The sequence below is a fragment of the Cebus imitator genome, unplaced genomic scaffold, assembly GCF_001604975.1.
Source record: "Cebus imitator isolate Cc_AM_T3 unplaced genomic scaffold, Cebus_imitator-1.0 Scaffold229, whole genome shotgun sequence".
NCBI lineage: Eukaryota > Metazoa > Chordata > Mammalia > Primates > Cebidae > Cebus > Cebus imitator.
In genome coordinates, this window is record NW_016107544.1 from 1,101,977 (window position 1) to 1,115,541 (window position 13,565).

A 13,565-nucleotide genomic window follows, 5' to 3' on the forward strand; every position below is an offset into this window, starting at 1 on the left:
TTACTGCATTGTTACATTCTTTGTATTCTTTTAGCACTTAAAATTTGTCACACGATTTAATGTGTACAATATTGCATCATTTGATTTTTCTCCTTGTATTTCCATCTTTTAGTCAGATTATACTCTTTGCAGAATAGGAACCATGTCTTATACTTCATTTATATTTCTATAGTATTTGAATGGACATTTCTTAGAATTTGCTGCCAGTACTCTTGTTTCCGCTCCCAGAACAAAACTAACTTATTGAGAATGAAGGCTACAAGGTTGAGCCAGAACTAGTTCTTTTGAATCATGATTCAAATCCATTTGGCGTCATAGATTTATGGACCTCCTAGCTGGCATCCGTATCTTCTTAAGAGATTTTTGAATTGTTTAAGAAGAGTCCTCATTTCTGTTTATACCTAGCATGCTTCAACCAACAGGCATGTTTTTTAAGACTGGTGTTTGACTCTGGGGGCAAGCTCTCTGGGTAAGCCTACGTTGTTGGCAATAAAAGCTCTTTGTCAGAATAGAATTCTGTAAAACTTCTTTATGCTGTTATCATATCTGTTTGGAGCTTTTCCCTTAGAAGCAAGAAAATGATTTTAGATTTAGTGTTCTGGATCATCACAGTTTCAGTGAGCTTATAGGAATAAGCCATTCCTTGCCTTTTCTGTCTTCTGGAGGCTGCCCCTGTTCCTTGGCTTGTGGCTCTGCATGCATTGATTATGTTGAATCTGAAGATCAATTTGGGAAGTATTACCATATATTCAATATAAGACCAGTACTACTTTTTATTTTAGTGGACAGTTCTTTCTGACTCCTGAAGTACCAAGTGTTTAGCTGTCTACATGGTTTACCATTTTGAAGTAGAATTTAGCGGAGACTACTAGTTTTAGAAGTCAAATGAAAAAGAGGCGAAAGCAGTTTATTTATTTATAATGCTTATGAAAGGTATTATTTTAAATATTTTTGACTCATTTAGTTTAATCAGTGTAAGTAACAACCAGCAGCCCTGAATATAGGTATATTGCTGCTTGTAAGTCTTGTTTTCCAGCCCAGCTGGAAAGGGCATGGGGACTCTTCTAGCTGTTTTTCAGGCTTGTTTGAAGTTTCTTATTTTGTGTTGTTTTTCTTGGAGTTTCCAGGGGAGATGCCAAGCTGGCAGCAAATGAAGTATACTGTAATGTGAAGCCTTATAAATACATGTTGGATTGCAGCCATCTTTATCAAAAGTACTGGAACAGAAATGTGCAAAGGGAAGATTTTCAAATTAAGGTTTACCTGTATATATAAATTTTAGCTTGTAAAGCTCAAAAATACTAAACTGTCATCCATTAGTTCCCTACATTTTATTGCCCTTTTTGGAATAATCATGTACTTCAGAACATCCTTTAATCTGAGCTGGCTTGTGGTTGTTTAAGAATGTAGCTTCTTTTCTCTTTATCCTTTATATACTCAGATGAGGAAAATTTACTGCACTTTATAAATAAATCAGAGCTAAAAAGCAAATTTTCTTTCTACCTTTTTATCTTCATGGAGGCCCAGCTTTAAGGCATTTGAGTGATGCATTTCTACTTGGCCCCACAACCAGTTCCACTGGAAGAAAAAAATCTTCAAAGTCCTTTTTTCCTGCTTCTTGTAGGATGCACTATTGGGGTCATGGTAAAAAGGAACGCTGTTCCTGTGATAGGAGCAGACCCTTGTCTGTTTCAAAGGCTCAGCATTTTCACTTCTGCTTCATTACCATGCAGAAATTAAAATGGATCCCTCCTTAAAATGATTTATCACCTCTTTATTTGAATTGACAGATTTAATTTATATTAAGACAGAAGGACCAGCTTATGCCTGTAATCCTTGCTCTTTGGGAGGCCAAGGTGGGTGGAATGCTTGAGTCCAGGAGTTTGAGACCAGCCTGGACTTGGGAAAACTTCATTTCTACAAAAAAAAAAAAAAAAAAAAAAAAAACAGTAGCCAGGTGTGGTGGCTTGCACCTATATTCCCAGCTATGCAGAGGCTGAGGTGGGAGGATCACCTGAGTCCAGGAGTTCGAGGCTGAAGTGAGTCCTGATTGTGCCACTGCACTCCAGCCTGGATGTCAGAGCCACGCCCTGTAAAAAAAAAAAAAAAAAGGCAGAAGGTTTCTAAATATTAGTGGAGTTCAATGTATTCATTGTGCTTTTACTGGACAGGAACACTGAATTATGTTGAATAAGGCCACCTTTGATATTTAGCATTCCTGTACTATTAGATTAGTTCAGCCAGTGTGGCAGGACTGGAAACTAGATTTTACATATTTCCCTGTGCTTGCAATTGAGTGTAAAACAAGATTTTCTATTTGTAAATCAGGATAGAAATGATCAATTAAAAGCAGTATGCCTTACTGTGCAAAGTTTTCACATTTTAAAATGGCCTCTAATGTATACTTGATGGATAGCTAAAGTTTATGACTTTGATTATGTAATCATAAATTAGTTATAAAGTAAATGCACTAAGCTTAGTAGGTAAGAATAACATGTTATAGAGAAAAAGATTTGTCCTATTAAATTAAAAGTGTTTAACTAAATAGTTCATGTGAATTATTGCATAAAAAGTATAAACAACTGACTTACAACATGGATAGGACAAAGTTGGTATTTCAGCTATAGGCCATATATTTTTATAGACTGTGTTATCGTTCTTTCTTTTGGCTATTTAATGTTCCATAATTAAAAAGTAAATGATATATACAATCTTAAAGTTTTTAAATCATGTTCAATGTACTTTCTTTTGTACTTATATACAAACTGACCAAAGGTAAACCTCTGATAAATTTTAATTTTAAAGTACTCCTCTCAAGTGCTTTTGGAAGGGCCTCAAAAATTAAAGAGGAACATAAGATAAATTAGTTACTATAATCTCTGATGCAGTCATTGCACTGCCTAACCCCAGTGCCTGGTAAACAGTGCCACTGTTCATCAACCGCAGCACCCTTGCCCTCTGAGCCTGCTCTCAGAATCCTTTCAACAGAGCATTCCAGGCAACCCCTTCCAGTCAGTTGGGATCATCACACCAGAGAACATCTATTTACCAACCCAGATCTAGACCATGGTACCCAATAACAACTTATATGACTTGATGTTGTTCCCGTGTGCTTAGTATTTAGATATTTGGATATTCAAATTATTCAATGTTTGTACCCAGAAAACGCTACATCTAACTTAAATCCCCTGTTCCAGTGCAAATTAATATAGGAAGAGTGAAAATGCACCAGAACAATTTAAAATTCTCGATAGCCATCCAAGTGCTCAGTCTTTCATATAGTGATGCCCCCGAAATCAGCCTTCAGTATGATATCCGGTTATTAATCACCATTATCTTTGAGCTAATATTCACATTAGGTGGCAAAAAAAAGCCTCACTCATGTGAAGACCTTAGAACTTAACAACCAGTTAACATTACGCCCGTTTTGCTTTAACAACGTGTAAGAAACATGGTAAACAACAAAACATTCAGGTTCCAGTTCATTCAAGCAGGCAAGTTGAAGAACAGCTTTTACAAACTTTCAGAATCCTGTACCCCACTGCTGCAAAATACAGAAACTGAGAGCCACATGTGGCATGCATCCTGACCTAGAATAGCTTAACTCTTGTGCAGGGCATCACACACCCTGGAGCACTGTTAAACTCTGTAGGTCATAAAAAATTGTGACTACATCTGTAAAACAGACACATAAAGGAACAGGGATTTAGTGGAAAAACTGCTTTGTTTATCATGGGATTGCAGTGACTATTGTTACCTTCAGGTAGATGGATGGATGGGATATGAAGAGATAAATAGACACAAGGTGGTGCTTAAAATGAAACAAAAAGCTACAGGGTAGGTTTCTCCAGCCTGTCAACAAAAACTTGCCTATTTGCAGATCCCAAATACAGGGGAGGGGATTGGGATACGGGTGGGACAAGAGAACACACACGTAGAAAAAACCATACACATATACACACACATATCTATATCTGTATCTATATCTATATGATAACCTCATTATAAAGGAACAAGAGAATCTCTTGCTGAAGTGGAAATTAGGTGACACTTTTTCATATCAGTCTTTTGGCCACTTAAGCTTTCAAAGAGGTTTTCAATTTGCTTGGGGGTAAGAAAGTTTGGTATTTTGATATTTTATATGATATATGTGTTCTTATTGAAAAGCCTATAAATTATTGTGTCTTAGAGGGGATTTTAAACTCAGATGAGTAACCTGAAAAAACTCAAATTACTTTTTGCTCAAGTCTTGAAATATTGTATCATCTTGTTTTGGAAGTGTCTTTTCTCCCCTTTATGATATTTCTCTAAAATTTGGTTTGAGTGAATTAAATTACCCCCTGCCCCCAGCATTCTTTAGTGTTACAGCTAATAGTAAGAACATATTTTATATTTGTGTAAGCTTTCCCATTTAGGGAAGGTGAGCCAAGTTAATCTTACCTATGGCATCTGGAAAATCAGGAAAGCAGGGTGACATAGCAGCCAACAGCAGGAACTTTAGAAGCAGACTGTCAGGACTGGAATCCTGGCTTGACCTGTTACTCTAGGTGGAAGTATTCTCTAAGCCCTAGTTTCCTGTTCTGTATAAGTAAGGATATAATAACACTCTTATACTTGTTTACTGTGAGAATAAACGAGAGAAGACATAAAATTCTGTATTAGTCCATTTTCATGCTGCTGATAAAGATATACCCAAGACTGGGCATTTTCAAAAGAAAGAGGTTTAATGGACTTACAGTACCACGTGGCTGGGGAGGCCTCATAATCATGGCCAAAGGCAAGGAGGAGCAAGTCACATCTTACATGGATGGTGGCAGGCAAAAAGAGAGCTTGTGCAGGGGAGCTCCTCTTGTTAAAACCATCAGATCTCATGAGACTTGTTCACTGTCACCAGAACAGCATAGGGAAGACCCATCCCCATGACTCAGTTGTCTCCCACCGGGTCCCTCCCGAAACACAAGGGGATTATGGGAGCTGCAAGATTAGATTTGGGTGGGGACACAGAGCCAAACCATATAAAATTCCATTGCACAGTGCCTGGCATCTAGTTAGAACTCAAAGTTAGCTATTGTTAACTTTCATGTATTTATAAACCTAATCCTTTATTTTTTGCTTCTATCAACATGCAAAGATTGCTTTTGTTTTGTTAGACCCTTTCAGCTATGTAGTTTCCACTTAAGGTATGAATAAATGTAATGGTTATCAGTTCTTTTAGGCAAGTCTTCTAGAAGGCAGCAAAACAGTTTTAGGCCATCATATTTCTCTGTTGCATTGACTTCCCTGAAGATTAACTTCTGGTAGACATACATCTTTGTATTAGTGCATTTTTTTTTTAAATGAGATATAATTCACATACCATAAAATTCACCCCTTTATGGGTGTATAACCGATAAAGTGTATAACTTGGTGGATATTAGTATATTCACAAGGATGTGCAACCATCACCACTGTCTAACTCCAGAACATTTTCATATTTTCATCACTTCATATCTATTAGCAATCACTCCCTAATTCCCCAGCCTCTCAGACCCCAGCAACAACTAATGTACTTTCTGTCTCTATAGATTTATCTATTCTGGAAATTTCATATAAATGGAATCATACAATATGTAACGTTTTGTGACTGGCTTTTTTCACTTAGCTGGATGTTTTTAAGGTTCATCCATGTTGTAGCAGGTATCAGAACTTCTTCGTTCCTTTTTAAGGATGACTAATATTCTTCATTTTGTTTATCCATTCATCACTTGATGGAGACACATGGTTTTACTCAGTTTTGTTTTTAGGGAAATCTTTGAAAGTCGTTTTGCTTTCATCAGAATACACAATACATGTTTATACCCTTTTCCTCTGGAGACTAATTAGTTTATTGTCAAGTGTCTAAAGGGAAGTTTTGTAGGATTTGGATCAAAAAAATTAAAATCTGGATTTTATTTTAGTGGAGGTTAAATATTGTTCTTTCATTCCAGCCTAGTTTTTATATTTTAACTCTGAAGGAAGCTTCTCTGAACCTTTCTAGGGAAAAAGAGGAGCAGCTAACTCGTGTGACTGAAGTTCAGAGGTTGCAGGCCCAGCAGGCAGATGCTGCTTTGGAAGAGTTTAAGCGGCAGGTGGAACTGAACTCAGAGAAAGTCTATGCTGAAATGAAAGAGCAGGTAAGGAGGCCGCCACACCATCCCTTTTGAAAGTCACTCTCTCAGTAGGAAGGTACATTCTCATCTTAAATATGACAGAAACATTTCACTTTTTAAAAGAGCTATATCAAAATTAGCCATACCATCGGGTCAGAGATTCAGAATGAGAAAGAGATGTTACCACTTGATTCATCCTTCAAGCAATGCCAGAATAATCATTTAAAAGTGCCCTGTATAAATGTAGTAATGGCAAGCATGTACCGTGCTTTGGAAGGATAGATAAGCCTAAGAGAAAAATTCCATGACTGATCAGTTTCTTTAGAGCAGGGGCTCCAGTTAACCATGCCTGTGTTTCTTCACGTTCTATAAATAGTGTCTTATTATTCAGTTATAGCAATTATTTGCAACTGGCAGTTGTGAAGAACAAAGGCTGTCTCCAATTCTTGTACAAGATAGGTTGTATTTTTTCTTTTAGCTTTTGAAGAAAATACAAAATTTGTAAAAGAATAAAGGGAATTATTACAAACACCTAGGTACCTATCTCGAAGACACAATAATTGTTAACGCTGTTTATATAAACTAAAATATTAAAGTGAAATTTTACTTTACTTTGTTATTCATGTCTAATCACATTATTCTTTCTTCCCTGGAGAAATCCACTATAATTAATTGAGTGTATATAGTCAGCTCTCTGTAAACACTTGTATTCGTAGGTTCTGCCTCCACAGATTCAACCAACCATGGATAGAAAATATTTGGGAAAATTTGACAGTGTTCCAAAAAGTAAAACTTGAATTTACACGTGCAGAGTACTATGCTGAATCCATGTGATTGAAGTGACATGTAGATATTGTATTAGGTATTAGAAGTAATCTAGCAATGATGAAGTACATGGGAGGATGTACACAGGTCATATGGAAGAACTATGCCATTTTATATAAGGAACTTGAGCAACTGTGGATTTTAGTATGGAGGGCATTCTGGAACCAATCTTCCATGGATACTGGGGGCTGACTGCATTATTTCAGTTTATTTTATATGCATATATAATGCCCTTAGATAATATGCATATATATTATTTATACATTAATATGTTATAGGCATACATAATTGTTTTTTGTTTTTTAAAAATTAGATAATTATGAACAGATTTTAAGTATTATTTCTGTTTGCTCTTTTATATCTAATATTATGTATCTGTGTGCTAACCAGATACATAATATTAGATATAAATTATAATATATAAATAATATTATATAAATATTAGAATGTAGTCTTTTATCCCTTATCTCCCCTACCTTTCCCTGCTGAGTCTCCAAGGTCTATTGTGTCATTTTTATGCCTGTGTGTCCTCATACCTTAGCTCCCACTAATGAGTAAGAACATACGATATTTGGTTTTCCATTCCTGAGTTAACTTCCTTTTTTTTTTTGAGATGGAGTCTTGTTCTGTTGCCCAGGCTGGAGTGCAGTGGTGCGATCTTGGCTCACTGAAATCTCCGCTCCCTGGGTTCAAGCAGTTTTCTGCCTCAGCCTCCCAAGGAGCTGAGATTACAGGTGCCTGCCACCACGCCCGGATAATTTTTGTATTTCTAGTGGAGACGGGTTTCACCATCTCGACCAGGCTGTCCTGAGTTACTTCATTTAGAATAATGGTCTCCAGTAACATCCAGGTTGCTGTGAATGCCATTATTTTGTTTCTTATTATGGCTGAGTCACATTCCATGGGTGTGTGTGTGTGTGTGTGTATACACATATATATGCACACGCACCATGTATGTGTATATATATACACATATATATGTGTATATATGTGTATATATATGTGTGTGTGTGTGTGTGTGTATATATATATATATATATGTATATGTGTATATATATATACATATATATATGTATATATGTGTATATATATGTGTGTGTGTGTGTGTGTGTATATATATATATATATATGTATATGTGTATATATATATATATATATATATCTGACAATTTCTTTATCCACTTGTTGACTTATGGGCATTTGGGCTGGTTCCATATTTTTGCAATTATAAATTGTGCTGCTATAAACGTGTCTGCAAGTATCTTTTTCATATAATGACTTCTTTTCCTTTTCCTCTGGGTAGATACCTAGAAGAGAGATTGCTGAATCAAACAGTAGATCTACTTTTATAGTTCTTTAAGGAATCTACAGTGTTCTCCATAGTGGTTGTACTACTTTACATTCCCACCAACGTATAAAAGTGTTCCCTTTTCACCACATCCATGCCAACATCTGTTATTTTTTAATTTTTTGATTATGTCCATTCTTGCAGAAGTGAGGTGGTATCACATTGTGGTTTTGATTTGCATTCCCTATATACTTAGTGATGTTGAGCACTTTTTCATATGCTTATTGGCCATTTGTGTATCTTCTTTTGAGAACTGTCTATTCCCATTCTTAGCCTACTTTTTGATGGGATTGTTTGTTTCTTTCTTGCTGATTTGTTTGAGTTCTTTGTAGATTCTGGATATTCATCCTTTGTCAGATGTACAGATTGTGAAAATATTCTTCCACTCTATGAGTTGTCTGTTAATTCCACTGATTATTTCTTTTTCAGTCAGAAGCTTTTTAGTTTAATTAAGTCCCATCTATTTATCTTTGTTTTTGTTGCATTTGCTTTTGGATTCTTAGTTGTGAAGTCTTTGCTTAAGCCAATGTCTAAAGGGTTTTTCAGGTGTTATTTTCTAGAATCATTATCTTTTCAGACTTTAAATTTAAGTCTTGATTCATCTTGAGTTGATTTTTGTATAAGGTGAAGGATGAGGATCTAGTTTCATTATTCTACATATGGCTAGCCATATTGAATAGGCTGTCCTCTCCCCATTTTATGTTTTTGTTTGCTTTATTGAAGATCAGTTGGCTGTAAGCATTTGGCTTTATCTTTACCTTCTCTATTCTGTTCTATTGGTCTATGTACCTATTTTTATACCAGTACCATGCTGCTTTGGTGACTATGGCCTTATTGTGTAATTTGAAGTCAGGTAATGTGATGCCTCCAGATTTGTTCTTTTTGCTTAGTCTTGCTTTGGCTATTTGGGCTCTTTTTTGGTTCCATATTAATTTTAGGATTTTTTTTCTGGTAGTTCTGTGAAGAATGATGGTGGTATTTTGATGAGAATTGCTTGAATTTGTAGATTGCTTTTGGCAGAATGGTCATTTTCACAATATTGATTCTACCCATCCATGAGTGTGGGATGTGTTTCCACTTGTTTGTGTCATCTATGATTTCCTTCAGCAGCGTTTTATAGTTTTCTTTGTAGAGGTCTTTCATGTCCTTAGTTAGGTATATTCCTTTTTTTTTTTTTNTGCAGCTATTGTGAGAGGGGTTGAGTTCTTGATTAGATTCTTAGTTTGGTTGCTGTTGGTGTAGAGTAGAGCTACTGATTTGCGCACCTTAGTTTTGTATCCTAAAAGTTTGCTGAATTCATTTATCAGTACTAGGAGCTTTTGGAGTCTTTAGGGTTTTCTAGTTATACGATCATGTCATCAGCAACCAGCAACAGTTTGACTTCCTCTTTTCCGATTTGGATGCCCTTTATTTCTTACTCTTGCATGATTGCTCTGGCTAGGACTTCCATCACTATGTCAAAGTGGTGAAAGTGGGCATCTTTGTCTTGCAGTTCTCAAGGGGAAAGCTTTCAACTTTTTCCCATTCAGTATCATGTTGGCTGTGGATTTGTCATAGATGGCTTTTATTACATTAAGTTTTGTCCCTTCTATGCCAATTTTGCTGAGGGTTTTAATCGTAAAGGGATGCTGGATTTTGTCAAATGCTTTTTCTGTATCTATTGAGATAATCATGTGATTTTTGTTTTTAATTCTACTTATGTGGTGTATCATATTTATTGACTTATATATATTGAACCATCCCTGCATCCCTATTATGAAACCCACTTGAGCATGGTGGATTATCTTTTTTATATGCTGTTGGATTTGGTTCACTAGTATTTTGTTGAGAATTTTTGCATCTGTGTTCATCAAGGACATTAGTCTAGAGTTTTCTTCCTTTGTTACGTCTTTCCCTGGTTTTGGTATTAGGGTGATACTGTCTCATAGAAGGAAGATCCCCTCTTTCTCTGTCTTTTGGAATAGTTTCAATACGATTGGTACCAGTTCTCTTTGAATGTCTGATAGAATTCAGCTGTGAATCTGTCTGCTCCTGGACTTTTTTTTGGTCAGCAATTTAAAAAATTACTATTTCAATGTCACTGCTTGATACTGATCTCTTCAGAGATTCTACATCTTCCTGGTTTAATCTAGGAGGGTTGTATATTTTCAGGAATTTATCCATTTCCTCTAGGTTTTCTAGTTTATGCATATAAAGGTGTTCATAGTAGCCTTAAATAATCTTTTGTATTTCTGTGGTATCAGCTGTAATAACTCCTGTTTTGTTTCTAATTGACTTGTTTGGATCTTCTCTCCGTTTCTTGTCTAATCTCGCTAATGATCTATCAATTTCATTTATATTTTCAAGGAACCAGCTTTGTGTTTTGTCTTTTGTATTGTTTTTTGGTGGTATTGTTGTTTCCATTGCATTTAGTTCTGCTCTGATCTTTGTTATTTCCTTTCTTCTGCTGGGTTTGGGTTTGGATTGTTCTTGTTTTTTCAGTCTTGTGAGGTGTGACCTTAGGTTGTCTATTTGTGCTCTTTCAGACTTTTTGATGTAGGCATTAAATGCTATAAACTTTCCTCTTAGCACTGCTTTTGCTGTATCTCAGGGGTTTTGATAGGTTTTGTCACTACGACTCAGTTCAAAGGATTGTTTTCAGTTTCCATTTTGATTTTATTGTTGACCCAATGATCATTCAGGAGCAGGTTTTTAAATTTCCATGTATTTGCATAGTTTTGAGGGTTGCTTTTTGAGTTTATTTCCAATTTTATTCCACTGTAGTCTGAGAGAGTACTTGACATAATTTTAATTTTCTTAAATTTAGTGAGACTTGTTTTGTGGCCTGTCATATAGTCTATCTTGGAGAATGTTCCATCTCCTTCTGAATGAAATGTATATTCTGCAATTGTTGGGTAGAATGTTCTGTAAATATCTATTAAGTCCATTTGTTATAGGATATAGTTTAAGTTCATTGTTGTTGTTGACTTTCCATTTTGATGAACTGTGTAGTGCTGTCAGTGGAGTGTTAAAGTCACCCACTATTATTGAGTTGCCACCTATCTCATTTCTTAAGCCTAGTAGTAGTTGTTTTATATATTTGGGAGCTCCAAGTTGGGTGCATTTATAATTGTGATATTTTCCTGTTGAACTAGTTCTTTTATCATTATATAATGTCCCTGTTTGTCTTCTTTAACTGCTGTTGCTTTAAAGTTTGTTTTTTCTGATATAAGAATAGCCACTCCTGCTTGCTTTTGATGTTTATTTGCATGGAATATCTTTTTTCACCCCTTTACCTTAAGTTTATGTGAGTCCTTATGTGTTATGTGAGTCTACTGAAGACAGCAGAAACTTGGTTGTTGAATTCTTATCCATTCTGCCATCTGTATCTTTTAGGTGGAACATTTAGTCCATTTACATTCAATATTAGTATTGAGATGTGAAGTACTGTTGTATTCATTGTGCTATTTGTTGCCTGAATACCTACTGATTTTTTTCATTATGTTATTGTTATACAGATCCTGTGATATTTGTGCTTTGTGTATTTGGAGGATTTCTTTCAAGATTTAGAGCTCCTTTTAGCAGTTCTTGTAGTGGTGACTTGGTAGTGGCAAATTCTCTTAGCATTTGTTTGTCTGGAAAAGACGATGTCTTCCTTCATTTGTGAAACTTAGTTTCTCTGGATACAAAATTTTTGGCTAATTAATGAAACTAAAAATATGACCCCACTCCTTTCTAGGTTTTAGGGTTCTGCTGAGAAATCTGCTGTTAATCTGATAGGTTTTCCTTTATAGCTGACCTGATGTGTTTGCCTCCCAGCTTTTATGATTCTTTCCTTGTCTTGACTTTAGATAATCTGATGACTATGTGCCTAGACGATGATCTGTTTGCGATGAATTTCCCAGGTATTCTTTGAGCTTCTTCTATTTGATATCTAGATCTCTAGCAAGGCTGGGGAAGTTTTCCTCGATTAGTTCTTCAGACATGTTTTCCAAACTTTTAGATTTCTCATCTTCCTCAGGTACACCAATTATTCTTAGGTTTGGATGTTTAACATAGTCCCAAACCTCTTGGAGGCTTTGTTCATTTTTTAAACTTCTTTTTTCTTCATCTTTGATAGATTGGGTTAATTTGAAAGCCTTGTCTTTGAGCCCTGAGGTTCCTTCTTCTACTTGTTCATTTCTGTTACTGAGATTTTCCAGTGCATTTTGCATTTCTCTAAGTGTGTCCTTGATTTCCAGACATTATGATTGTTTTTTATATATGCTATCTATTTCACAGAGTAACTTTGCTTTCGTATTATGTGTCATGCTTTTGATTTCTTTATGTTGGACCTCACCTTTCTCTGATACCTCTTTGATTAGCTTAATAATTGACTATCTCAATTCTTTTTCTGGCAATTCAGAGATTTCATTTTGGTTTGGATCCATTGCTGGTGAGCTGGTATAATCTCTTGGAGATGTTAAAGAACCTTGTTTTGTCATATTACCAGAATTTTTTTTCTGATTCTTTCTTATTTGAATAGACCAAGTCAGATGGGAGATCTGAGATGTGCTGCTCTTCAGATTCTTTTGTCCCATGGGGTGCTCCCTTGATGAGGTATTTTCTCTTTTCCCCTAGGGATGGGACTTCCTAAGAACTGAGCTGTGGTGATTGCTTTTGTTCTTCTGGGTCTAGCCACCCCGGGAGCTACTGGGCTCTGGGCTGGTACTGGGGAGTGTCTGCAGAGAGTCCTGTGATCTGTCTTTACTTCTTGCAGCCATGGACACCAGAACCTGCTGTGGTGGAGCTAGCAGGGGAGTGAAGTGAACTTCGTGAGGATCCTTGGTGTGTTTCTGTTTAGTGCACTGGTTTTGTGTTGGTTAGCTTCCAGCCAAGAGGTAGCACTTTCTTTTTTTGTTGTTGTTTATAGTTTTATAGTTATAACTTTTATTTCTGTTTTAAAATTACAACAGTAACTTATGTATGAATAGTCAGTGTACAAAATCTAAATGATACAAAAATGTATAGAAAAACTGTGGTTGTGAATCCTTTTACTTCCTCACCACAGATTGGCCCATCCCATCCCCTCTGCAGAGGTAAACACTAATAACAATCTCTCTGATCTTTTGCATGCCTCTACCTATATAAATGTTAGGTATTTCTTAACACAAGCAGTATAATACTATATTTATTCTCTTGCAATTTTCTTTTTCAGTCATTCATGTGTCTTAGAGTTCTTGTCAGTACATTTCTATCTTCCTGGTGCTTTTCTTTATATATATATATATATATATATATATATA

At 35.8% G+C, this 13,565-nt stretch overlaps 1 protein-coding gene across 8 annotated transcripts in view; it reads left to right on the forward strand.

Moving 5' to 3' along the window:
- Positions 1 to 13,565, forward strand: part of CEP112 (centrosomal protein 112) — a 646,693-nt gene that overhangs the window by 208,366 nt on the left and 424,762 nt on the right. For all 8 annotated transcript variants that reach the window (XR_005195271.1, XR_005195272.1, XM_017497316.2 and 5 more), the window contains one exon: positions 6,017 to 6,152. Coding sequence is in view for 6 of the 8 variants with exons in the window: in XM_017497316.2 (XP_017352805.1) it covers positions 6,017 to 6,152 (136 nt within the window). In the remaining 2 variants the exon portion in view is untranslated. The remainder of the gene's footprint in view (positions 1 to 6,016; positions 6,153 to 13,565) is intronic.